Below are 25,768 nucleotides of genomic sequence, written 5' to 3'. Positions count from 1 at the left end.
TGACTTTTGTCCTATTCGAAGCTTAGAACCGAACACGTCTACTGATCCATTTAATACCTCTACAATGCAATTGAATTCGCAATAGAATGTTTCCAAGCTTGGTATTGTCACTTTTATTCTTGTGGCATTCATGAATGCTTTATGCGCCGCAAAAGCCAATAAAAATTCTAAAAAAGTTTTATAAAAAAAAAGATTATTTTTGAATTGTTTATTATCTACTCGTGGTTATACTGAGCAGCAATACCGATAAAACCTTGATAAATGGTAAACTGTTCATTTCTGTATTCCTCAGGAGTGTTGTAACTCACCCCTTGAAATGATCTAGACTTATTCAAAACCAATTCATTATGACCAGTTATAGCAAGAGTAGCATCAGATGTTTTTTGAATTTCTTTTTGTGACTCAACCAATTCAGCAACAGGGTTAGCTTCTAGATATTGTTTCAGTATATCCTCTACGCACATAGAAGTTGTCAAATTCAAGGTTGGCGAATATTCTATCAAGTTTAGAAAAATTAATAACTCAATCGGACTATAAAGTATTCTTCTTTGATTTTTAAAATTTTTCAAATGATAAAGCAATTGATAATCACAACTAATTACCACAAATGACTCAGCAGATTCAAAATTGTCCAACTTTGCTTCTGTTACTATACTCATAGTTATTATTATAGCAGCAATACCATTAGTTCTTAATACGTTTTTGATAGTTTTAGCGAGAGAAACTTGACTTTTATCTGGAAAATCTGAAATTATGATATAAACTCTTCGTTGCGTACTTAATTTATCTATTAATGGATATCGTTTCACTGCAAGAGAAACTTTAGAATCAATCGACGAATAGACGTCAGCATTAAATTTATAATAAACTAAAGCCAGGCCAGTGATGTGAGAAATCCAATTACACGCTAATTCACGCTCTAGATCAAGCGTCGTTTCATCGAAAAATATAAAAATGCAATTAAAACCTTCAATAATTTGTTGAATTGAATGTTGTTTTAACAACATGTTAAAGGAAACGATTCTACATTCGTCGTTAAATTCGACATATTTTCTTATTTGTGATTTAAAGCTGTTTGAGATCGTTACATTATCGGTTTCTATGCCATAAACGAGAATCAATGTTTCGTCATCAGTCTCGAATTTGTTTCGCGGCATAGAGATATTCATCTTTTCATCAATAAAATTAGTGAAAATCTGCTGACTCAGTATTAGTGTTGGAACTCTATCAGTTTTACATTTACAATAGCTTCCAACACAAATCATGGCTTGTGCCTTATAATGCAGTGCATCCTTATAATCAATGCAGTAACAATTTTCATTTTGATTAATTACTTCAAAGATTATTAAATCTTTTTTGATTGTTAGTAAGGTTTTTTTCAGAAGCTTTAAAAATATGTCTCTAGATTTATTACAGTCTTTACTGAACTGCACACCGACCCTTTGCCAGTCTGGGTAAAACCAAAACTTTATTCGTAAAAATAGGTCGTCAGACTCACTATTATTTTTTACTCGCATTAGGTTGGCAGTTAGGTTTAAACAATTCGAATCTTTTGCAGAACAAAATTTTATAATAATTATTATTACAGGTTGGAATAAGGCAAAGTAGTAGTAATTATTAAGTTTAAAAATTCTCTAAATTAGTGCCGACCGTGAATATCGTAGTAGGTTTTTATGAATCGTAAAGAACGAAGAAGTCAAGCTAAGCCTGAAAAAAAAACCAAAAAAACTTTTGCTGCAGCTCAGCTGGAGCGAGAAACACTTTTAAAGCGTTATGAAACCGAACTTCCGTCCATAAATGGCACCTTTGTTCCTAAGAAATTTTTAAACCAAAACGAAGACTCAGCTAAAAAAAATGAGATTAATGAGAAGTACAAATTTGACGACCTCCCTTTGTCAGAATATTGCATGAAAGGGTTATCGAACTACCAATACATGACACCAGTGCAATCTATGAGCTTACCTTACTCTTTAAAAGGGTTTGATATAATTTGTGAAGCCCCAACTGGAAGTGGAAAAACTCTATGTTTCATCATTCCGATTTTAGATCAATCGTACCTTAAACAATGGATAAAACTAGATGGTCTTTTTGCTTTGATTATTACTCCTACAAGAGAATTAGCATTTCAAATTTTTTCTTCGTTCAAGCAATTCACGTGCTTCGAAATCAGCTTGATGCTCGCTTTTGGAGGAAAACGCAGCAAGTACGAAAATGCAGTTTTATCCTCTATTGGGATTTTAGTTGGTACACCTGGTAGAGTGTTGTATCATCTAGAAAATTGTGTCAATTTATGCACAGATAACTTGGCGTTTTTAGTTTGTGATGAAGCTGACAAAATGATCGAATACTCTTTTATAGACAATATAAAGAACATTGTTAACGTGTTGCCAGACAAATCCAGGCGACAAAATCTTTTTTTTAGCGCAACAATGCGAGGATCAGTCAGCGCGCTGACTAAAATCTTTTGTCGCGAAGGAGCTACAAAAAGCATTTCTGTTGCCGCACTTAAGGATTCAAACGACACGAACGAGTTAGGAAGCAAAATCAAGCATTACTACTGCGTTGTTGGATTACAAGATAAGATCAATTTGCTGTATTCTTTGCTTACCAAGTATTCGACAAACAAAATCATTGTTTTTTTCACGACGATTAAACAAGTAAGGTTTGTGTTTGAAGCTTTTTCAAAACTCAAAATAGGAAGTAGACTTTATCACATTCACGGAAACCAAAGTCAAACGACACGAATCGAAATCTTTGAGGATTTTAAAAATAAGCCAAATACTGCCGTACTATTTACAACAGATTTGATTGGACGTGGTATTGATTTCCCTGCGGTTGACAATGTCATTCATTACGATTGTCCAGAAAACGTAAAGACTTATATTCATAGGTCCGGACGAACCGGTCGAGGATGTGACGCGACCGGAATTTCGTATTTATTTTTACTTGAGTCTGAAATGCGATTTGTGGACTATATTAAAGAATACCAAATAAATATCCAAAAATACTATCCTAAACTTAAACAATTATCTGGCGTAGCGTCTAAATTGCGTGCTTTACAGGCTCACAACAACGAAGTAAGATTGCTCACTGACAAGTTTATCACCACTTACATCAAGTCTTACTGTTTGAACACTGACAAATCTGTGTTTAAAATTCAAAATGTTTTAGACCAGTTAAACGAATTTGCACTTTCTCTAGGTTTGCTCAGTCCTCCGGATATTTTGAAACTTAAGCCAGCGATAAACTTGGCTCTCAAACTCGAAGCTTCTAGCGATGTAGCAGTGCAAGACAATCAGTACATAGAGAGTGAGTCCAAAATTAAGAAAAAAAATATGTATATCGAAAACGTTAAACAACAAGACGAGAGGAAAAAAGAAAAGAAGTTAAAGGCCAAATTACAAGTGGCTATTGACGATTTTATCGACGAGGACGATGAAAGGGTTGTACAGGGCGCTGTTACGGACAGTGTTGAGGTCAAATCCGTGCACAGCTCGCAGAAACAGAATACGGAAAACAAAAAACGTTCTAATAGGACGGATACTGAATTACCAGAAACCCTGGATAGCCTAAATGAAGAAAAACAATCTCTAATAAACAGAGCACTAAGAAAACAACGGTTACGAATTCGAACTGACGGTACCGCTTCATTAAAAGGCGCGGCCAGTTTGGTAAAAACTGAACACAAGTTTTTTGACAGTGATGACGAAGAGATTGATCCGTCCACTTTTGAAGGAATGGCTAAACTTGCGAAAGGCAATGCTGAATCTGTTAAATCACGGGACGACTATTTACAAACCATTAAAAAACGTTTGGCCAGTGCAGATCAGGAACGTCTAAACGAAAAAAAAGTTAAACAAGAAAAAATAAAGCAAAAAAAAACGAAATCTAAAATTTCCACTGATTCCGACTCAAGTGATTCGAGCGATTCTGAGTAAGGAATGTCTCGAACGGCCACGTTTGTCATCAATTTAAAATTATAGTTTTAATCAATTTTTCCGCAAATAAAAAGTTGAAACAAAACAAAAAAATAGTGAAATAATTTATTTAGCATTTAGCACAAATATTAAATCATGGCAAAGAGTAAGAATTCTTCTAATCACAACCAAGTAAGTCGAACCAAAAAGGCGTTTATATTTTTTTAGAACCGAAAAGATCACCGAAACGGTATCAAAAAGGCCAAGCTAAGCTCGAAGCACAGAAAATCTTCTCAAAAGGGAATGTGCCCAAAATACCTTCGTAACCTCCGATACTCGAGAGCTGGCCTTAGAGCTGCCCGAGAAGAGCAATCTGAAGAGTAAAACACTCCGATAACTTTAGTTAACGTACGATAAATAAAATTGTGTAGCTTTCATGTATAATTTGTAAATGAATATTTTCACTTTGTTTCAAACGTAATGGACGGTAGCACAGAACGCAACGAGATTTCTTTTTTTGCGTGGTTAATGTTCATGAAAGGAATAAACTGCTCAATATCTTCGTTTTTTTCGTCGTACGGCAAGCGTTCACAATTTACGAGTTTGGAGCTTTCATGGATGAACCGCGGGTCTTCCAAGCAATTATATTCCAGATAAGGAACAATTAGTACTTCATCTTGGTAAACGACGTTGTTGGGATCCTCGATTTCAGTTATAACTTCGTTTATAACGATAGGGATAATTTCTTGTTCATGAATTGTCGCTGGTATTTTAACTTTGACAATTTCTGGCAGGTACTTGTCCAGATTGATAGTACGGACGTGAAAGTTTTTGCTGTCTTCTAATTCGACAAGCTCGAATTCTTCAGGATCGAAAATCACTGTTGTTTTGGAACTGGAATCCTGCTCTTCACTTTTTTTGAAAACTTGTTTAAATTCAACACCGTCTTGTTGGTGCACCGTAGTTTTTACGTTTGGAGGCAACGTAACATTGATAGATTCTCGATAACTGTCGTTATCAGTCATTTGAATATTTTTCTCCTCCTTCTTCATCTTTTAATTATGAAACAAACAGCATGCAATTGGTATAAAGAAATCGTGCTTCATTTTTTTGTTACTTTAAAATATTTATCTTTATTTTATCGAATTTGGCGGCAGGATCAGACCTGTTGAATCACTTGGGTACTTGGGCAAAGGTTGGAAATTGACTGATGCGTATTTAATCAATGATTCAGACTAAAAAAAATTTTTTTCTGGACGATGCAACTTTTAAATGAGACGCGCTGGTTCATTTAAGGTAAATCGATGGCCCACGTATAAACTTACTTCACGCGATAAAAAAGGCGAATAATTTTTGTGCAAAGTACGGTCGTAGACAGCTCGAACGACAATCGCTTTCGTTATGACTGTTGTGTCATTCGACGAAACAATGTATTTAGATCTTTGCAAGATTTTCACAACTTCGCCTAAAAAATATATTTTTGAAAAACTTAATTTTTAACATGTTTGTCAAATAATCCAGTGCGTCTTCATATATCATTTCGTAGCCGGCGTCGCGAACGCAATCCAAGATTTTGGATTTAATTAAATCGCCCTTTTCAGTCATATGGTTAGTTCAGCAAGAAATATAAGTCGATTAATAGCTACAATTTAAACGTAAGTAAATTATTTTTGTTGAAGCGAAAAAGCGCAAAGATTATTTTCTAATTCCGTTTAAAATTGTTCTTTAATTACCCACAATTAAGGTAATATTTTAAGAAATTTCAAAGCATTAGAGTTCTATTTCTTCATCCATATCGCCGATGAAAAGAACTAAAAAAACTGCAAAAAAAAATTACATTGGGCATAGGGTATTAGGACAAAATCAGCCAGTAAAAAAGACAAATAAAAAGACTTCTCACTCCTTAAGTGGTAAACCTGATGTGTTGAGCAGCATTATCAAAGGTACTCAGCGACGAAGCAACGATTCGTTATCGATTTCTAATGCGAAATATCATATAAACAAACGAAAATATGATTTGGAAGATTCAGAGAGCGAAATTGAAATGATTGATGAAGCAATGTTCAACGACAACCACTCCGACTCTGAAGATAACATTGAACAAGAATATACAGAAAAACTTACAACATTAAACTTTGCAACAGATGACAAAAGCAAAAAATTGTCTAGAACAGAGCGGCTCAACGAAATCATCAAAAACTCCAAAAATGCGAAATTACTCAAAAAACAAGAAAGAGCTGCTGAACAGCAAGAACTTGACGAGCTTGATAACGAGTTCGACATGCTAAAGGAAGAGCTGCAGTTTATTCCTAGCACGACCTCTGCAACTCGTAAAGATGCAGTTGGGCACATCGAACGCATGGTGAACAGTCACATGTACCGAACGAACGCGAAAAGTGCTCTGCTCGTTAATCAAGATTTTAGTGAAGACTTATTTGAGGCAGACCGCTGCTTGAAAGCTCCAACGCAAAAGCAAGAAAACAAGATTATAAGTTCTTACAAAGAAAACTTGAAGAAACGTCTGTTATCGGAAGCTTTAGCTAAAGAAAAGCTTGAGAGTGACGAAGAGAACTCAGAGGAATTTTATTCTGACTCTGACGATGATGTGAACGATCTTCATCCAGACGCGATGAGTTTTGGTGAAAATAAACGACGACGAGAACTTGACGACAGTGAACACATGTCAAAAAACTTAGAGTCAGCTGATTCAGACTTATCAGACTCTGATTTATCGGACGCAAATTCCTACTTATCAGACTGATTCTTATTTATCAAGCTTTAATATATTCTGCAAAATACTATCGATATTTTGGTGAAGTGTTTCGTATATATCGAAGTCAAACTTGTATTCATCTGATCCAGACTGACTAAATGTATCAAGCAAGCTGGCGTATTCAATTACTGTATTATTGACCATTAAAAAAACAAGTTGGCTCAACACATCAACAGACATTTTGTTTATGTGTTCGTTTGAGTTAGACGATTGGACAATCTTAGTTACTAAATCTTCAACGTACGATTTGAAATAGCTATCAACAGCGTTGATGTTGGTGCTTTGAATTGGTTTTTGACCAGGCTGCATCTTCACTTAATACGCGTTGACTAAAACTTTGTTGAGAGAGTTTAAAAACTTTATGTTACATTGCTTAACTAAATACGTATTAAGCTAAACTGTTATTTAAGAAAAAATAAAATAAATTTACTAATTTTCCTTACTAATAATATGCATTGCAAACAACGAAGAATGATATTGATCAGCTAAAATACACATAATCACTCAGTGTTTTAATAAAAGTTGATAAAAGAACTCAAAGGTTCAACAGACACATACTATTTGCGTTCACCAAACTAATTGTCTGATTTAGCAGATTTTGAGATCGAGTTGTCAAGTTTTTTTATTTTTACAAAAAAAAAACCGTCCATCCCGTTTTTGTGTGGATAAACTCTACGGGCGTTCTTCAACGAAGGATGAAATTTCTTGTCCTTGTACCTCGTAAAACCAGGTGTGCCGGGGAAATCAATTTCAAGCAGTTTAATATTACGCTTACGCAGAGCGTAGTCAATCACGGCTTCGTTTTCTTCTACAGCAATACTACATGTAGAGTAGACTATAATGCCTCCTTTAGGGGAGTTTGCATTTGTCAAATCGATTGCGCTGAGCAAAAGTTCTTTTTGCAGAGTACTCATCTTTTGGAAATCTGCCAAAGATTTTTTGATACGGGCTTCTGGATCTTTGGAGAAAACTCCTGATCCAGAACACGGAGCATCAAGCAAAACCCGATCGAACTTGATTGGAAAATATTCTTTTAACTTTCTTCCGTCTTCGTTCGTCACGATAGCGTTTCGCACACCGAGTCGATGAATATTAGATAACAAAGCATTTAATCTTTTTTTGTTTAAATCGTTTGCAACCAAAATACCTGTGTTTTCCATCATTTCAGCAATAAAAGTCGATTTACCTCCTGGAGCAGCAGCCATTTCAAGAATATGCTCGTTTTTTTGAGCATCTAGCGCTAAAACAGGCAGGAATGATGAAGCAGCCATGATCATATAATGACCCGCCAAATACTCAGGCGTAGCACCCACAGGAACCGTGGAATCAGTGACGAGCAAACCGGTTTTGGACCAGTCTCCTAATACGTCGACTTGGCATCCTCTAGAAATCAGGCGTTTGGCCAAATCTTTTCGTCTGGTGCGAATTCTGTTACATCGGATGACTAATGGTCTAGGAGCGTCGTTAACCAACAGAAATTCTAAGGTATCTTTTGTCGAAAAAATAGACAAAAAATAATTTATCATTTCCATATTATAGCAAAAGTATTTACCGAGAGCCGTGCTAAGCTGCTGCATTAACTGCTTGCGAGAAAACCCTTTTCGAGCTTCTTGATCAGCGTGTTTACCTGTTAATTCAACCAAAGAGTGTATATACTCTAGTAGCACGTCTCTATCATCTGGTAACGCGTCGAGAGAATACTCTACGACGTTATTATCTTCAGATACGTCTTCTTCCGCGTTGCTTCCTTCTTCATCGCTTAGTGAATAGTACTGTTCATTTTTGTCATTGTTTGTTTCGTCAGACAATTCCAAGTCTGAGTTCGAAACGTCCAAGCTGTCTTCAGAATTGCTGGACTCGACGTTCGACTCATTTTCAAGTATGGATTGTAAATTTAACGAAACTTTGGGTTCTGTGCTTGATTTTACCTCGCAAGAAATAGTTTCTATATTAGTTGATGACTTAAATTTTTTCGTATTCATCACTGGATACTATACATTTTTTACTCGCCAAAACAAAGCAGCGAAAATTTTACCTCCAAAATATTTTTCCATTTAAGTATAAATAATAATTTCTTTGTTTATTTGTAGTCACACTTTTTTTTGTCGTTGGCTCGGTTGACCAAAATATGACCCGAATTAATTTTATTTTCTCGTATTACTGTTACTTTAATGAATTTTCCTTCTTTTCGCTGGTTTTCAATTAAATTCATTAGAAGAAAAGGACTTATTAACAGGGTTTTATCTTTGACAATTATAACTTGATCCGAGATTTTTTTTTCTTTTATAAAATTAGATGCATTAGACTCTGTAGCGTAAAAGTTCAACGCGTCGAAAAAAGTATTAAATCTTGCATTTATAGTTTTGCGAATTCGCACGATACTCTGACGGCAAAACAATTTATTGCTCTCGTTTTTAACTCCATTGAACAGCGGTAAGCAAGGGAACAAAAATGAAATTAGAAGCGAAGTATAGATATAAGCAGGGTTCGACTGAATAATGTCTGCCAGTTCGTAAAAAACGTACCAAATTTGTTTACAATTGTCTTTAATCATACTTAGCTTCAGCAAGACTTCTCCAAATGGCTGCTTAAGAATGATTGCAAGTATATCTTCAATCAAGTCGCATACTATTTTATCTTCTTTATCGTTTGAATAGTCCACTTGGAAGCGCAACGATCTCAAATACAGAAAATTTCTATATAAATCTAAAATATCAAACGGGTCAAAACCGTTTTGACAAGACAAATACTCTGTGCTAAACCAACCTAAAGAAGTTCGCGATGCAACGTTAAACTTAGATTCTATTTCGGCGAAATAGTCTTCAACGTTTGCGAGTTCGGCAAAGTGTGTTTTTAACTCCAAAGGAGATGACATAGCGGCTGTCGAAGGAGTCGAACCCCCTTGCAGCAAGTCATTCTCATAATCAACTGTAAACAAGAATTTGTTTTCGGTGCTATGACTTGACTGACTTTCTGTCGGTGGATTAAGCTTATTTTCAATGTAGGTTTTTAACATTAAATAAATTTGATTTTAATCTGATTGTGTAAAGACTTTTTGATTTTCTAGAATTGAGACATAATATTGAAAAACCCACACAGTTTAATTAATATTAGACAGATCGCATTAATTTGGCACAACGTTATTATCATTAAAGTCTGTCTGTTTACTTGAACGAGAACCAAACTGAATTGCACGTTTTTTTAAAAGTGAAGGGATACATAAGTTAAATTTAGAATAACAAAGTTCTCTAAGAACAGGTTTTTCAACAATGAGTTTTTGATCCGATGACGCAATGAATTTACAATTAAAACCATTAAATAATGTTGTATTGTCCAAGGACAAGGCAAAATTTACAATGTACTCATCGAGGAACGGATAATAAACACTTTGGGAAAAAATGTCGCTAAAATTTTCTTTAACTCTATCTGCTAAAATAGTAAAATCCCTAAATAAATTTCGCTTCCATAAGTTGTAGAAATCGTTGTCAACTTCGTTTCGCCAACCGCTCAAACCGTCTTTCAAGTAAACGGTCTTAAACCTAGCGTATCCTCCAAATAATTCGTCAGCTCCACTCCCCACCAAAATTATACCTGGGACATTTGCATATGAAACATATTCTAACGTATGCTTTATTGAATTCCAATTGATATTAAAGTAAGAAATAGTCTCATTGACGGTTTTCTGAATAAATTTAAATCCACACCTATGTGCTCTACATCTATAAGATGTATCGTTAGCAGCTGAAGCTCTACAGCAAATTCCACATAATCTGTGGTGACAATTCCGTTTGGTTTTCAAGCGCTTGCATAACAAACAAAGATCAAGCTCGTTATTTACAGAGACTGTTTTCGCGTTATTACCATTACTATTACCAGGTACAGTGAAATGAGAGGTTTCACTGTAAAGAAATCCGACTTGTTGTAATATATTTTTCAAATCGCTTAGTTCATTACAATTTGTAATAGCCTTTACTTGATCAATTGAATTAATTTTGAATCCTTTCAATGATAAAGCGTGATAAATAGCTAAGCTTATTGAATTATCTAGATCACTTGCATAAGGCTGGATAATTTTTTTAACTTTCGGTAAGGTTTGCTCTATCAATTCTGGAGTTACCACGTTGAAAACCAAATTCAGATTTGATTCAGGAAATTTTAATTTCAGTTCCCAAAAAATTGAAAGAGAGGTTAAAATATCAGGACTAGCAAATTCATCAAAGCTTGTGTTAAACAATGTTACAGATTTATTCAGTGTTAAAGTTGCTAATGTCATTATAGAACTGTCAATACCACCACTAAACAATATGTTAACTTGGTCTTGATTTGCCAGATGCAATTCAAAACGTTTTAAAAATAAATCATATAAATAGTCGACAGAATGTTTGTATGAAACTCTGTTCAGTTCAATTGATAAATTAATAATGTCTAGTTTTGCTTTTTCTTCTCGAAAACAATAAGAATAAATCTTGCGAGGCTCGATCACTGTAGGTTCCGAAAAAGAGTTACAACAAAAAGAAATTGAAATATTTTTTTCGAATTCATCAATCTTGAGATAGATTCCATGCAAACCAACGAGACCTGTTGAAACATGAAATTCAATTAAATTATCTCTGTCAAACAAACATAGTAGATAAGGTAACAACGGCGTGAATCCTAGTATTTTATGGACATTGTTGATTTCATTTCTTAAGAAACTTGAATCTTCTAAATCAGTCAATGAGTATAAAAATATATTATCGTCTATACGCTTTTGATATTTAGGGTTTTGAAGAAATTCCAGCTTCATGATAAAAATATAAAAAACTTTCAAAAAGAAAAAAATATTGTGTTTACTAAACTAGGCCTTAATAAAATCTAAATTGTTTATGATTGAACAACAAGTAAATTATGTTATATGTTAACATAAACTTTAAACTCTCTGTAGTTATACATTACCTATTATCAAACTTAATCATAGTACTTATAGTCTGACTCAGAGCCATCATTAATTTATCACATACAAAAAAATTTTTTAAAATCTAAATTAGTTATTGAAAAATACTCAGTAATTCTACAGAAATACTACTAAATAATTAATTAAATGCTGAGAAATAATAAATTTTATCTTTAATTTAAAGGAAAACCCCAATAGGCTAACTGTTAAAAAAGTATGATAGGCATGAAACTAGTCATTCAAGCTATAAAACGTTTATGTATTCTTTAATTTAAAATTTAAAATTTTATAAAGAACAAAAACAGATAAGTTATAAAATTAAAGTGAAAACTAGCATAGCTAAGTTAAATGTATGAATAATAAAGCTATAATTAATCAAACAGACCAAAGCCCATATCGTCGTCAGATTCTGATTCTGGCTCAGGTTCAGCAGCCTTAGATTCAACAACAGCTGGGGCTGCAGCCACAACAGTGGCAGCAGCAGCATTCTTGAGCTGATTGAGTTCTTCACATTCGATTTCACAAGCACAAGCCAAAGCCAAGGTTTCTCTCATAACAGTAGTCAAAGTGTGGGGCAATGAAAGCTCGTTGACAAGACTGCAAGACATAGAAATAGCAGTGAGTTTGCTGACAACGCTGGTAAGAGATTCAGATATTTCTTTTTCACCAATATCAAGGACGGAAGCTGGATAGATAGTACCTTTGTCATAGACAGTAGTACATTCAACTCCGTAAGAGAATGGCCTGATGTTAAGCTTATCAAGAAGAGTTGCTTGAGAAGCGTTAACCTTTTCACCAGCCTTGATCAAATAAATTTCATTGAGAATTTCGATTTGACCTTTGACAATCTTGGTTGGGATACTTAAAGACTGAAAAAAAGAGGTTTGACCAGGATCCATACCAGTTGGTCCAGGAGGAACGTATACATCGCATGGGGCAATGATACCCTGTCTTGCTGGAGCTGGAGCTCTGAAGTTAGAAATGATTTTCTTGATTTGAGCAACGTCTTCATAACAGAAAATAAGACCGATATTACCTTGAAGGATGTCAATCAATTTCTGGTATTCTGGCTTTTCAGTTAAAACACGCTTAATGCAGGATTTCATCATAGTGTTTTTACCTAACACAACGTCAGCGATACCTCTTAGCGCGTATCTAACTTCGGCGAGTTGGCGGGAACCAACGTTGTCAATGTTGGCGATGAGAATATCATCGCTGTTGTTGACCAATTCACCAAGCTTTTGGAAATAGCTTTGTTTTTTAGGGTTCTTAGAACCAGTAGCAATAAAAGTCGACATATTTGCGGAGACTAAGAGTCAAACGGTAGTGCTATTAATCAGTTTAACCGCAATAATTTTATTAGTTTTTTTTTTTTAATACGACAGAACATTTTTATTCAGCGCAAAATAGCTATTAATTAGATTTACAAGTTTAATATGAACTGCTTGCTCACACATTCCATTTTTTATATAATCTTGCATAATTTGCGTTTATAAACACAATGTCTATAGAAAATATTTTACTTGAATATATCAATAAGCAAGTAAGGATCCAAATAATTACATTAATCTACATTTAGCAACGACCTTATAACGTACAAAATATATACGATAATTTGCATCATGCTCATTCGAAAAAATTAATACAAGACAGTTTAAATAATTTAGCTGCAAAAAATAAAGTTAGAATTTGGAGTTCAGGGTAAGTGCAAAAAGTGTACAGTGTTACAGAAAAACTGTTGTATATTATCCAATGCCGCAAGATAATCCTAATGATGATATCAATCAGCAGCTAGAAGTGCTACAAAAATTGGAAGAAGAATATAATACCCTAAAGCTAAAAGAGATAAAAGAGAAAAGCATTATACGAAAATTGAGAAATAGTCAATCGTACTATTTTAGTTGTCAATATCAAAAGTTGAAAATTAATTTAAACGAATTCAAGAAAATCAAAAATGAGCTTCTAGCTAAAGGTTATAAGTCAGGTAAGTCACAAAATAGATGATTTTTAGATAAACAAATCAAAGAAAGTATAACAAGATCGCGACTATGGAATAATTACGACAAATTGAAGCGAAAGTATGAAAAAATTATTAACGAGCGGAAAGTTTCATACACACACATGTGTACTTAAAATCAAATGATTGGCTTAATTTATCTTTGGCTCAAACTTTCTGAATGCCGTATAAAACAATACTATTACAATTTTGAAAAAAAGTATATTGAGCCGTTGCCAGTATGTCACATTTCTATTGTTTCAAATATTGATGAAGCTGTCAGATACGCATTTGACTTTAATAATAACTTATTCCAAGTTCACAGTGCTTTGGTAAATGCTATTTCAACTAAAATATCTAAAATTAGCTCAGAAAGAATTGATTTTCAAAAAAAAAAAAATTTTCAGAGTTATTTTACTAAGAATGAACCTAATTTGTTTGCAAAAGAAGATTTCGAAGCTAGACGAGTCATTAATAATATATTAAAGTTTATTAATAACTTGACTTATGGCACAAAGCATATGAATGAATCATGGACAGAAATTTCCACATTTGTTCCTTTTCTGAACGATTATGATACAAGTGCAAGAGTTACTGACTTTGCCGAAATGACGCAAACAATAAAATATTTTCTTGATCGAACTAATATTCTTGAAATTATCAAGCTAATTTTGACATCTAGCGTTAATGATACCGAGAAAAAAATTCACAATATTGGAGACTACTTTTGTAGCCGCATTGATTTCAAGGATGAAACAAAATGTTATTTCTGGAAATTTCTGAGACATTTTTTGCACTGTTCTTTGCAGCCGCAAAAAAACTTCATAACTTGTCAAAATGCAAATCATATTAACAAAGATTTATCATGTAATGTACGATCTAATAACAATTTGATAGTACAAAACATTAAAAATACAGCGTTACACATCAGTTTTCCAACATTTATGAATAAACTCGAGTTAGAACAAGGAAACAGACGATACTGGTTAATTAGAGCCATTTACATATTGTATTATTACTCGATTCATTTTCACAACTGTGATCCAACGCGTTATTTGCCACAGACTTTGCCTGGATGGGAAAGTATTACAGTTCTTTATCTATCAATTCCTCACACTAGCGTCTTACCCATCGGCCAGCTTTTACGAAACCGAAAGAATGAATGTGAATTTTTAATGTTATTTCGTGGCACGATAAATGAGTGGATAATTAATCTACAAATGGATCTTATTGATTTTTACAGCATAGACAAAAAACACTTAGGAAAAGTACACCACGGTTGGTTTTTACTTGCAAGAAATTATTTCAACTACTTGAAAACTGAAATTTTTTCACAATGTAAGCAGCCAAAAATTAATCTGAGCGGACACAGCTTAGGAGCTGCTATTAGCAAAGTGCTTAGTATATTTTTCAAAGCGTATTGCGCTGACTGTGTTGTATCAGTTGAATCGTTTGCTGCCCCAAAGTGTTTTGATGCTAAGCTAACGCAATGGTATCAGAAAAACGTGCAATCAAATAATTGGACGGAAGAATTTGATCCAATACCTGCTTTACCATGCCGTTTTAACGGGGTTATTTCAGAATGTGCAAAGAAACAAACTAGCGACAAATTTTATGCTACTAGTCATTATGTGAAAGATGCCAACGCCAACGTGGTAAGTAGTTAAAAAAAATATTATTAGTTCACTGTAAAAAATTCTTCAAACAACACTTACGCTAGTATATTAGATAATGTGACAAATAACTTGATTCCGTTTGATGTGAAGTCGATGTACAAACACACTTGCGTTTATAAATGTTATTTCAGCGAGAATTATTGCACTAAAGAGGTAAACTATTTCTGTGATAAATGCAACACAGCGTTTATAGGTGGCCTATACATTTAAATGAAATTCAGATCAAACTATGCGATTAAAGCAGATTTATCATGTCAAGTATGAAAATTAATGTTAAAATATTGTTTAGGTGCAAAATAAATATTTCATTAGAATTAAATTTACTGGAAATGTAATGAGTTCGACACATCCAATTAATTATACAACCGAATGGGACGAGCAGCAAATCAAACATGGGAATTACGATCCTTACGTCGCCGAACCTAAACAAGAAGAACTTTGTAATGAGTTACAAGAACGTATCGAAGAGTTAGACCCGTTAGAGTTTAAAACAATCGCGGAATTGACAGAGCTATACGAGCAGACAGACGATCCCTTTGTCGAAGAGTACAAACTGAAACGCTCTCGCCAGTTACAACTTTACAAACAACGACAGAAGTTTGGCGAAGTGTATGAAATCTCCTACGATACTTATATGAAAGAAGTAACTCAAGCTAGCGAAGAACACTTTGTCGTGTTGCACTTGTACAAAGATTCGCAGCCAATGTGTGTACAAATCAACGAGATCTTCGCTGTTCTGGCGAAAAAACACAGAGAGGTCAAGTTTTGCAAAGGTATTTGCGACGTGATAGTCCCTAATTTTTCAGACAAAAATGTACCTACTATCATTATTTATTACAAAAAACAGTGCGTTGCTCAGCTTCAGGGATACATCATTTTTCAAGACGTCGAACTCAACGTTGAATACTTTGAGCAAATGTTCGAAACGAAATACAAAATATACGATGAAATTGAGTCGTACAAAAAACGGTTGGCGGGCGAAAACGATAATTCAGAATACTCTGAAAGTGACTGTCAATATTTGAATACGGCTGAATATAATACTGTGGGCTATGACAAATGTTACGGCAGTTCCTCAATTCAGCGCTATATGAACTTACTTAAAAAATAAATGACACATGAATTAAATTCAAACTAAGTTGTGACAATAATTTGTTTTACTTTGAATTGTACAAGTGTACAGAATTATTTTTTAACTGAGTTGTGCACCACCAAGCAATGGAGAAATGTACCATCACTGAAATGTCAAGCCATGAGTCTAAAGCTAATAAATATGGAAGAAAGATTTTATATTTCATCACTTTGGTCTTATTCATAAAATTAGTGTTTCTTCACTCTTACAAAACACAAATATATCGCCGTGTACTAACAATAAAAAAGTACGTTGTGAATTCGTCATGTTCGCCTGAACCGCAAAATGAAGGGAAATTGGTCCATATTGACTGTTTACTGACTTATAATTCAAAGTTCAAGATCCCGAAAGAATACGCCGAGTTTCTTTCGCCGTTTGAAGGTCTTTTCCTCGAGACTGAAGTGGAAATTTACTTGCCTTTGACGAAAAATTCCAAAGCAGCAACATGGCTTTCACACGTTCCCAAGTCGTTCAAATCACAATATTATATTCCATACCTGCCTATGTATGGAAGAAAATACTCGAAATCCGTGAAGGCAGGCCAGTTTACAGTGAACGACGGTATTTTACGAATACTAAAAACCCGTAAACCGGTAGAACTCGCTTTGGGTTCGGGACAGTCTGTTAACTCAAGCTTATTTCAAGATCTAAACAAAACCGTTGCGAATATCAACGACCGCTACATTTACTCCGGTGACCCTCTAAATCCCGCTTTAGGAGATGTACGAATTTCCTTTTACACTAATAAAGCGACACATATTAGCGCTATTGGTTTACAAAGCAAGAGTAAAACTTGGGATAAATTTGGACTGCTCGAACAGACTGTTCGACTAGAACTGTATGACAAGAACAGGCTCAAAGACTTCGAAATGATTGTAAAAGAAGGAGACCACGACTCGCATAGTTTACTCATGAACTTTGCTGAATCAATAAGTCCCTGTTCCAGTACTTTTAAGTATTTACGATTGTTAATGACGATTCTTTTAGCTGCTTCGTTGTTTGTGCATCTTCTGTCCACAGAATACAGTTTTATTTCTAAAAAAGCTGTGCTGCTAAAGATAATGTTATCGTTTTTATTGTCTATCTGCATTCAGAACATTCTGTCAGGAATTATGCATAATTTTTACAACAAACAAGCCGCTTTTATCCAATATATCTGTGCAAGCATGACGCTGACATTTTGTTATTTTTTATTAAAGTAAGTTTCTTATCCTCAAAAATTTATCAGAATGTTTCAAATCGACGAATTCAAGCAGTATGAGGATTCAACAGATCCAGAAAATACATGTTACGTCGCATTGTGAATTCACAAACATCAATACCATTTGCAGCATTGATTTTGTGATTTCGCTTTGCGATAAAATTTTTCACAAGCAGCACTCAAATCATTTGTTTTAGACACTAGTGAATCGATTGTTTCGCCTCTTTTGAGAATATTGTCTAGAGCCACTCTTAAGTCATCTTGAACTTCGTCAATCAGACCTTTTATTTGAAGCGTGGTGTCAGCTTCCATTGGGTTTTGGAATTTATTTAACAGGGCAGCTCCTTCTACAAAGTCTAACTCAACGTCCGTTTTTTTTTGTGTTATTATGTGGATGGGATATTTTGAAATAAAGCTGTTTAGCACCCTGTTCAAAAGTGAAAACGCAGCTTCTTCCGGATAATCCTGGCTCGCTATCACACTAGCAGCCAAACCACTCATATGTTTAAATGCATGGCAGGTGACTCCATGATCACAGTTCACACTAACTCTTTTTTGTGCTTCGATGCGGGCGCATATTAGCCTAGAGTGAAACAATACGATTTGGTTCAAACTTGAACGAATAAAAAAACTGAAACTGGACAGATCTACGTGTTTGTACAATAGGTGAGCTTTTACTTCACCAGTAGAATCTTCTTGGCAGTTAAAAATTAATATTGACACTAGTTTCATCGGTAAACACTATGTTTATAGAACTACTTCGCGCTAAAATCAAATATAAATTAAGTATTATTTTTATCCGATGTTAGCTAATGGACTATAATAAATGTAAGCTTTGATTTCATTCCAAAGCAGTTCGAAACTAACTATTTTTGAAATTTTAAAATAATAATATTATTGATTTTAATTTGAGTCAAACGCAATGAACACATAATTTTATAAACCCACAATGAATAATATTATTTAAGAACTTATCATCCACATTAGTTTATCTGCGTTGTATTTAACAATATAATTATTTATTGGCACCATAACACCGGAAATGTAACTTTCTTCAAGCCATTTGTACGAAACAAATCTAACATTTGATTGTTTTAAATAATTGTAATCCTCCATTAGTTCGTCAGTAATGTTCATATAAACTTCTTTCGTTAAAAACGACTTGAAATCTATATTTGCGTCGTGATACGAAATTATTTTTGGCATGACTGCAACTACGAATGAGCCTTTAGGCAGCGTTTTGATTAGAGTTTTGTCGTATATTAAATTCATTGTTGCTGAACATAATAAACGGACACATGTGCACGAGTCTGGATAAAGTACAGGATATAATTCCTTTGCCTTATCCGCTATGCGTGTTTGATGTTTTGTGGTAAGAGGAATAATGTAAGCTTTGTTGTTCGCAGGAAGAAACATTTTAGCTGTGGTATACAGATGCAATTCGCTGTGATAGGGTGAATCTTCGGGCTCGTCGACAAGCCACAAGTTGGGAAGCTTGGCAGAAAATACCTCTTTCAAAGCTGAACTACTGCTAACAAATTGGTTGATGTCTACCAACCATTGAAACGTGCGAACCTTCTGCACAACTTCATCTTCTGTTCGTAGATTTATGATCCAGACAAGAAATTCGAATACTTCCAGTACGTTTTTTAATTGTGGTGAATCTGAAGAAAAATATGTATAGAAGAAGTCTTCGTAATCTTCGTAAATGTAATCACTGATAACTATCAAATCGTACTCGACTATCTGACGTAAAAACCTGCTAGACTGAGATGTATGTTTAAAAGTCTCGATTCGCAATGAGTCAGGCTTAAAATTCAGCAAGTAAAAAAGCGCTGAAAGACATATACCTTTTCCCTCATAACGATTTCTGTTGCTACCCAGCGTCAATATTTTTTTGTCAAGAATTTCCACTGTGTTCAGAGCTAAAATCTGCTGCAGTAATGCATTAGCTTCACTTTCACCTGGATCGTCAAAAGAAGAAGCTTGGCAGTTGATACTTTTACGGTTCACAGATTTCCGTAGCAAGGTTTTGCCAACGGGAGTGGAGACAATCACAAAAGAAACTGCTGAATTTGGTTCATATTTACTAGAATCAACAAGATTTTCGCGCATTTTTTTCATTTTGTAAGAAAGAGATAAATTGTTAAACTTGAAACTATTGAGCTTTTTAACAAAACATAGTTTGTACCACATAGCAACGTCTTGAATAAGCTTACTTGACGTTTTAGACGAAATTACAGATTCAGCATTTTGGTAAATCGATTCCTTTCTGAATAACATAGTTTTGTATATGTCTTCCGGTTTCAGGTCTACGTTTATAGAGACAAAAAAACTCAATTGAGAAATTCGTTTCAAATTATCAAGAAAACAACTGATTGTAGGGTCGAAAAAACACGAATTATGTTTAATTGATAACGAAATCACAGTTGGGTTTTCTAATTTGGTTTCTATAGGCATTATATTGACTATCGTGTTATTAAGAAGGAAATTAGTATGTAACGTCAAGTTATGCCTCAAGCCTAACAAATTAATTAGCTTTTCATTTCTGGAATTATCGTTTTCATCATCCAAATAAGCTTCCAACTCATTTATTAATTTTTCAACAAACAAATCATAACTTTCGCCAACTATACAATTAAATTTGACTAGTTCAATTAAAAACTCATCACAGTTTTTTTTTAAAAAAATGTAATCGCTTGAATCTTTAGTTAGTATTTCGTTAAAAACTGTGTTGATCGACAAATTAGCCAGCTCGTTCAAAATTTTTTGCGAACTACGATATACATAAATATAGTCTTCACAAAAAATGATTTGGCATTTTTGAGTTGTCAGTCTAGCAAACAATTTATTGGTGTCGTTGTTATTTTTATTATTTTTAGAGTAATTCAAAGTTTTAAGCACACTTATAATTTGATTAATTTTTATATTTAATTTAATCTCTGGCAGTGTACTGTAGGTAATCAGGCTGAAATAGATTTTAATTAGTGCGTTTATTAGAGTGACTTTCTCGTTAGGTGTGAACTGATCTTGAGTAAACTCGCTAAAAAACTCGTTAATGTAATTTTTATTCTCTAAAGTGTTAAAGTCTTTTTCGAACTTAAAAATTAATGCTAAATCCAAGTTAAATTTACTTAAAAATTTAAGTATAGCTTTATGTATACTATTTGCTGTATTATTGTTTAAACAGGTTAAAGTTATATTTAAACTTGAATAAAATCCTATCAATTTAGGAAGCAGTTTACCATTAACATGATTTACATCTCCATTTGAAAAAACATTGTCAATTTCCATCGTACCATTCACAAATAATTTTTTAAAAATTATTTAAAAATTTTTCGTAATTTATTGCAAGCAAAATTGTTTGGATAGATACAAAAATTAAAAAAATTGATCCTCAAACTACAATAGATAAATACTTTGTCAATGCTGCTAAAAAAACATTATTAACTAGCGCTTCATATGGTTCACATTGGTGATTAATAATTATTTTAAAAAATAGATCAGTTAAAGAATCTTGCGTCTGAAATTCTTGAATCTGTTGCTCAGTGTAGAAATATCTGCTGATTTTATACACACTACAAAAAATGTCTGTGACATTATAATTTAACTTAATTTTATCTTCTCTTATAGCATCGCTTAGCTGAACCAATATCCTTTTAAATAAATTTTTATTCGACTTATCAGCTGGTGGATTAACAGCAAACTCTGAATGAATTAATTTCACAGTTTCTTCGCGACTTGTCACTGATATGCAATTACAAACAGATTCTAAACCACGACCACAAAGAATAAACATGATTTGAAACAAACTACCAGCTAAGCATTGAATTGCAAGTTCTCGTTCAGTTTCTATCGGTGAAACCGATTTAGCAGTGCAAATATTTAAGATTTGATACAATGCTACTTTGTCTATGCAACAAATAGTATGGAATTTAGTCTTGATAAAAATAGCAAGACAGTTGAATAATGAAGTATTAAATGTGTCGTAGAAGAATAACTGGTTGGATGCTGTGTGAGACGAATAAATGCTTTCACAATATAGACATTCACTATTTAGGTTAAAATGATGAATGAAATTTACATCAATAGTCGCTGGTAAATTTCGATCAAACCTCATTATGACGTTTAGGAATTCAAAGTATTTATTGTAAACAAAATTAGCAAATACATCAATTCGATATGAATAATCCCTACATGGAGTTTTATCTTTAAACAAAAGTAAAATCTTGGTGTTTAAAATCAGTGACTCCATACTATGCTGTACGTAGTCCAAAATAAAAAGATTTTCGCGCATTATAGCATCTTCTGATATATTAGTTTGTTGTCGCTTATATACTGTGGAAGCAATCAAATTACCGAATGAATTTAAGATATTAGAAATACCAGACTCCCACAAACTCAAGTAAGAACCGATAATGAAATGTTTTTCATTTAATATAGTCTTTAAGTAGAACAATGCAGAAAGTTTTCGCTTTGAAAGCACAAGAAGCTCGAGAATAAAGTTTAAAATCTCGCAAGCGGTTTTGTAGTTTCCACTTTGAATTAAATAATTTATAAAGGTAAAAAGTAGATTTATTCTTTGAACACCATCATTTAACACTTCTTTTAAGAAAACAAAAATTTCGTTCCACAACTCCAGAGTTTTGACATTATTTAATAAATTCTTTAAAAACAAAGCACAATCAGTAATAAACTGTTTGTTATTTACGATGACGGCTTGCATATCAGTCTCACTTTTCGAACTAAATGTCATTCTAAAAATCGATTCCATCCTTGCATAAACGTTAGCAAATATTGATAAACAAGTCTTGGATAGTTGATGCATATCACTGATTTTTGGAATAACAAAAGGAACAAAACTAGGCAAAAAACAAAGAGTAGTGTTTTTTGGGTCAATATCTTTAATCGTATTCAAGATACCGGATTTAAGTAATTCAGTGCTCAAATCATTTTGAATAAGAGATAATATACTATTTCTTTGGTTATTTGCGGAAATTAAACAATAATTCAATGTATCCTTTAAACTTTCTAAATTATTGCGAGTGAATTCATGAGTAAAAGACTTAAAGTACAGTAGAATAATAAAGCGAATGAACTGCTGCAAAAAAGTGTCGCCTATAGATTGATTCGAATTGAAAAAGTTATTAAGTTCCATAGCAAATGACAAATTACGAACTACATCTAAATAAATTGTAGTGGAGAAGCGAATATTATCTTTATCTGCCGAAACTTCAGTAGCCGATAATCTACTAAATTGCGATTTTATTTTCATCATTTCGTCGAATACAACTTTGAAAATAAGTTTCAGTCGATCGAAATACGACGAAAGTTTAATTTGATCAGATTCATTTGTTAAATATTTAGGGAACAGTTCTAAATGTGAAACTTTGAGTAAAACCATTGAATTAAAGCTGAAAATAAGTTTTGAATTGCAGCTTGAAAAAAAACATGTGTTAAGCAAAAAGATTCCGTTCATTGAATAATGTTTGATAACGGTCGAATTAGTTCGATTGAATTCTTCTTGAAAAATCAAAACATCCCAAAGATCGATAATAAATTTAGACACAAGAATTGAAGTGAGCGGAAATAAGCAGAAAGTTATGTCATTTATTCCAGAATCGATTTTTTCGGAGTTTAACTCAGCGAAAAATGAAACATCTTCATCGAACAAAAAATCTGGAATGAATACAGCGTTGTATCTTAAAAGATACATTAAGTATTCTTTGAATGAAGCAGATCGTTCAGAGACCGCTGGATCTGTCATTAAATTCAAGTTATTACTTTTTTTGGGAATTTCATTGATAATACTGTTTAATTTAAAAGTATCAAATTGCGCAGCTGAAATAAAGTAGAAAGTGAAGTAATAAAGAAGTTCCATAAACAATTTAGAGAGACTCGTAGAAGATTTAATAAATCCTACATTAGTTTTGTTTTTGTAAAGCATGGAAATTATTTCAAGCATATACTGAGTATTTCTGAAAAAGCTTGCTTTTTCTAAATAGGATAACTGCTGAAGATGAGTAAAGGAATTAACAAACACAGTAGAAAAAATTCTCAACCCTAAGGCTTGAACTAATCCTTCAAACAGTTTTATTATATTGGTTTGTCTACTATCAAAGTTCAGTTCGTCAATCTTGAGTATTTCTTGAGAAAAAAATATTGTTCGTATTTCAGTCATGTTGATACCATAAAAAAAGCATTGAACAAAGTTAATAAAACTGCTAAAAACATCGAAGTTCGATAAATGTTCAAAAATAAGGCTCGAATGTATTCCTAAGCTTGCATATTTATTGAGTTCCTGACAAAAGTTTTCATAGTGAATTTCAAAAAATCCTAGTCTTTTATTTGTTGAAAGCCTGGCATAAAGTTCAGTAAAATAATTTATGAGAAAAAAATATACCGTATTCGTAATGGTCACAATAAATTTCTCTCTTATGACCTTGTCTTTAAAACTTTTACTTGGTATACAGGTGAAAGTTGCTAAAAGAGAAAAAATCAAACTTATACATCGAAATGTTAGCTCAGACGTTTTCGAAAAATACTGAAAAATTTTTTGAAGTGACAAAGATAAATAAGTTAGTAATTTGCTTTCAACGATTGATTTGAACATGTTTTTTGCTTGGTAGTCATATGAAAATTTTTTGTGATTATCTTTAGAAAACTTTAATGTCTTGAAATCCACAAAGCAATAGTTCAAAGTTTCTAAAATTTCCTTCAAAAGTTGCATGGACACGTCCAGAGAAAGCTCGGTAAAAAAAAGCATAAAGTATTGATTTAAAACGTCTATTACACTATGGAGGATCATATTCTGTAGATCCAGAGTCATTGCTAAACTAAACGAAAACATAGATTCTTTTTCACTATTGTTAAGAAAAATAGTTTCAGACAAATTCTTTAACATCAGCAAAGCTACTAATAAACCATCTATTGAGTTAGACTTAAGTTCCTCAAAAAAAACTTTCAAAGTCGCGATATCTTTAGTTCGATGTATATATTCTATAAGAGCTAAAATAAAGCAGCGAACCAAAGAATCACATAAAGTTTCTTGCATTTGAAACAACTTGACCCCAAACGACCTAACATTAGCTTGCAAAAATAATTTTAATCGCTGGACAATCTCGTCACTTTGCTTAGTTAAGCTAAAAATATTGTAAATTACAAACTTACTTTTTCGTAGCTACCTCGATGAGTTTAATCAAAAGCATAAGTTTCGAGACCTGCTTTATTTTCGAAACATAGTCAAGTAAACAAATAAAAATGTCAAGATTCCATTCAATTCGGTTTAGATAATTAATCAACTCATTAGAGTTTTCACTTTCACTTTGAATGTAGCGTTCAATAACAGCTGATAACTCAGAACCTGAATTCATTTTAAAACAAAAATAGAGAAAAATCCAACAAATTCATTCGACTATTAAAGAAGAAAATTACCGCTCATTGGCACTTATATTCCAATAATTGAATAATTAATATAAATGAATTTAAATTATTTACAGTTTTTTTAAAATAATATAATTAGTTGATGAGATCGATTCGACCGTGGCGTCAAATACACATCCAGGCATGAGCGGTTCATTAACTGAATTGCTACCTATACTGATATTTGGATTTTTAAGTTTATAAAGCGCAATGCAGTTTAAAACTTCTTCATAATCTGAATTTAAAATTTCACAATAGGCATCGTTAAATCTAATTTCTAAAACTCTTGCTTTAACAATATCTCCTTTTTTTAATACAGTCATTTACAGTGATTTGCATTTAATAAAAACTGCTGAAATAAGAATATTTTAATAATGTTTTTGAAATATTTCTAGCAAATAAAATAAATCTTTTCTAGTATAGTACTAAAAGAATTATTGACCAAACCTGTAAATGGTGAGTTTACAAATATTAAATTATGCTTAGTTTTTTGCTAGATCTGGAATCAATAATTATTTAAAAAGCGGCTATCAATATTTTGATGAAGATGACAACACGGTACTTCAAAATATTAACAATGTAACTAAATTCATTAAGCCGTTTTTTTCTTCGTTCGGCCCTTGCGCAGCGAAAAAGCTTGTTACTAATCACATTAATAAAAGAAACCTAACTTGTTCCGTACCTACTATTTTTTCAGAACTTGAAATAATGCATCCTG

General features: G+C 33.1%; 2 protein-coding genes across 2 annotated transcripts; both read right to left on the bottom strand.

Moving 5' to 3' along the window:
* Window positions 1-7,265: 7,265 nt before the first annotated feature.
* On the bottom strand, window positions 7,266-10,963 carry LOC142597940 (28S rRNA (cytosine(4447)-C(5))-methyltransferase-like). The gene is made up of 2 exons (XM_075734938.1): window positions 10,552-10,963; window positions 7,266-8,179 (listed from the first exon to the last, which is right to left on the bottom strand). The coding sequence occupies exons 1-2, from the start codon at window positions 10,961-10,963 to the stop codon at window positions 7,266-7,268; spliced, it is 1,326 nt and encodes a 441-aa protein (XP_075591053.1).
* Window positions 10,964-11,994: 1,031 nt separating this feature from the next.
* LOC142597969 (large ribosomal subunit protein uL10-like) lies at window positions 11,995-12,949 on the bottom strand. Its single transcript, XM_075734968.1, has one exon. The coding sequence runs from the start codon at window positions 12,919-12,921 to the stop codon at window positions 11,995-11,997; it is 927 nt and encodes a 308-aa protein (XP_075591083.1). The 5' UTR covers window positions 12,922-12,949.
* Between the last annotated feature and the right edge of the window lie 12,819 nt (window positions 12,950-25,768).

The sequence above is a fragment of the Dermatophagoides farinae genome, unplaced genomic scaffold (assembly GCF_024713945.1).
Source record: "Dermatophagoides farinae isolate YC_2012a unplaced genomic scaffold, ASM2471394v1 contig2, whole genome shotgun sequence".
NCBI classification, from domain to species: Eukaryota; Metazoa; Arthropoda; class Arachnida; order Sarcoptiformes; family Pyroglyphidae; genus Dermatophagoides; species Dermatophagoides farinae.
The sequence above is the reverse complement of the archived record's forward strand: the minus strand, read 5'-3'. Positions and strand labels throughout refer to the sequence as shown.

Bases quoted from the DNA above. Each gene is read 5' to 3' on its own strand.
- LOC142597940 (XM_075734938.1), bottom strand. From the start codon at position 10,963: ATGACATTAGCAACTTTAACACTGAATAAATCTGTAACATTGTTTAAC. The intron at 8,180-10,551 runs GTAATAACGCGA...TTTCGACAAAAG, and splicing joins TGTACCTGGTAATAGTAATG to ATACCTTAGAATTTCTGTTG.
- LOC142597969 (XM_075734968.1), bottom strand. From the start codon at position 12,921: ATGTCGACTTTTATTGCTACTGGTTCTAAGAACCCTAAAAAACAAAGC.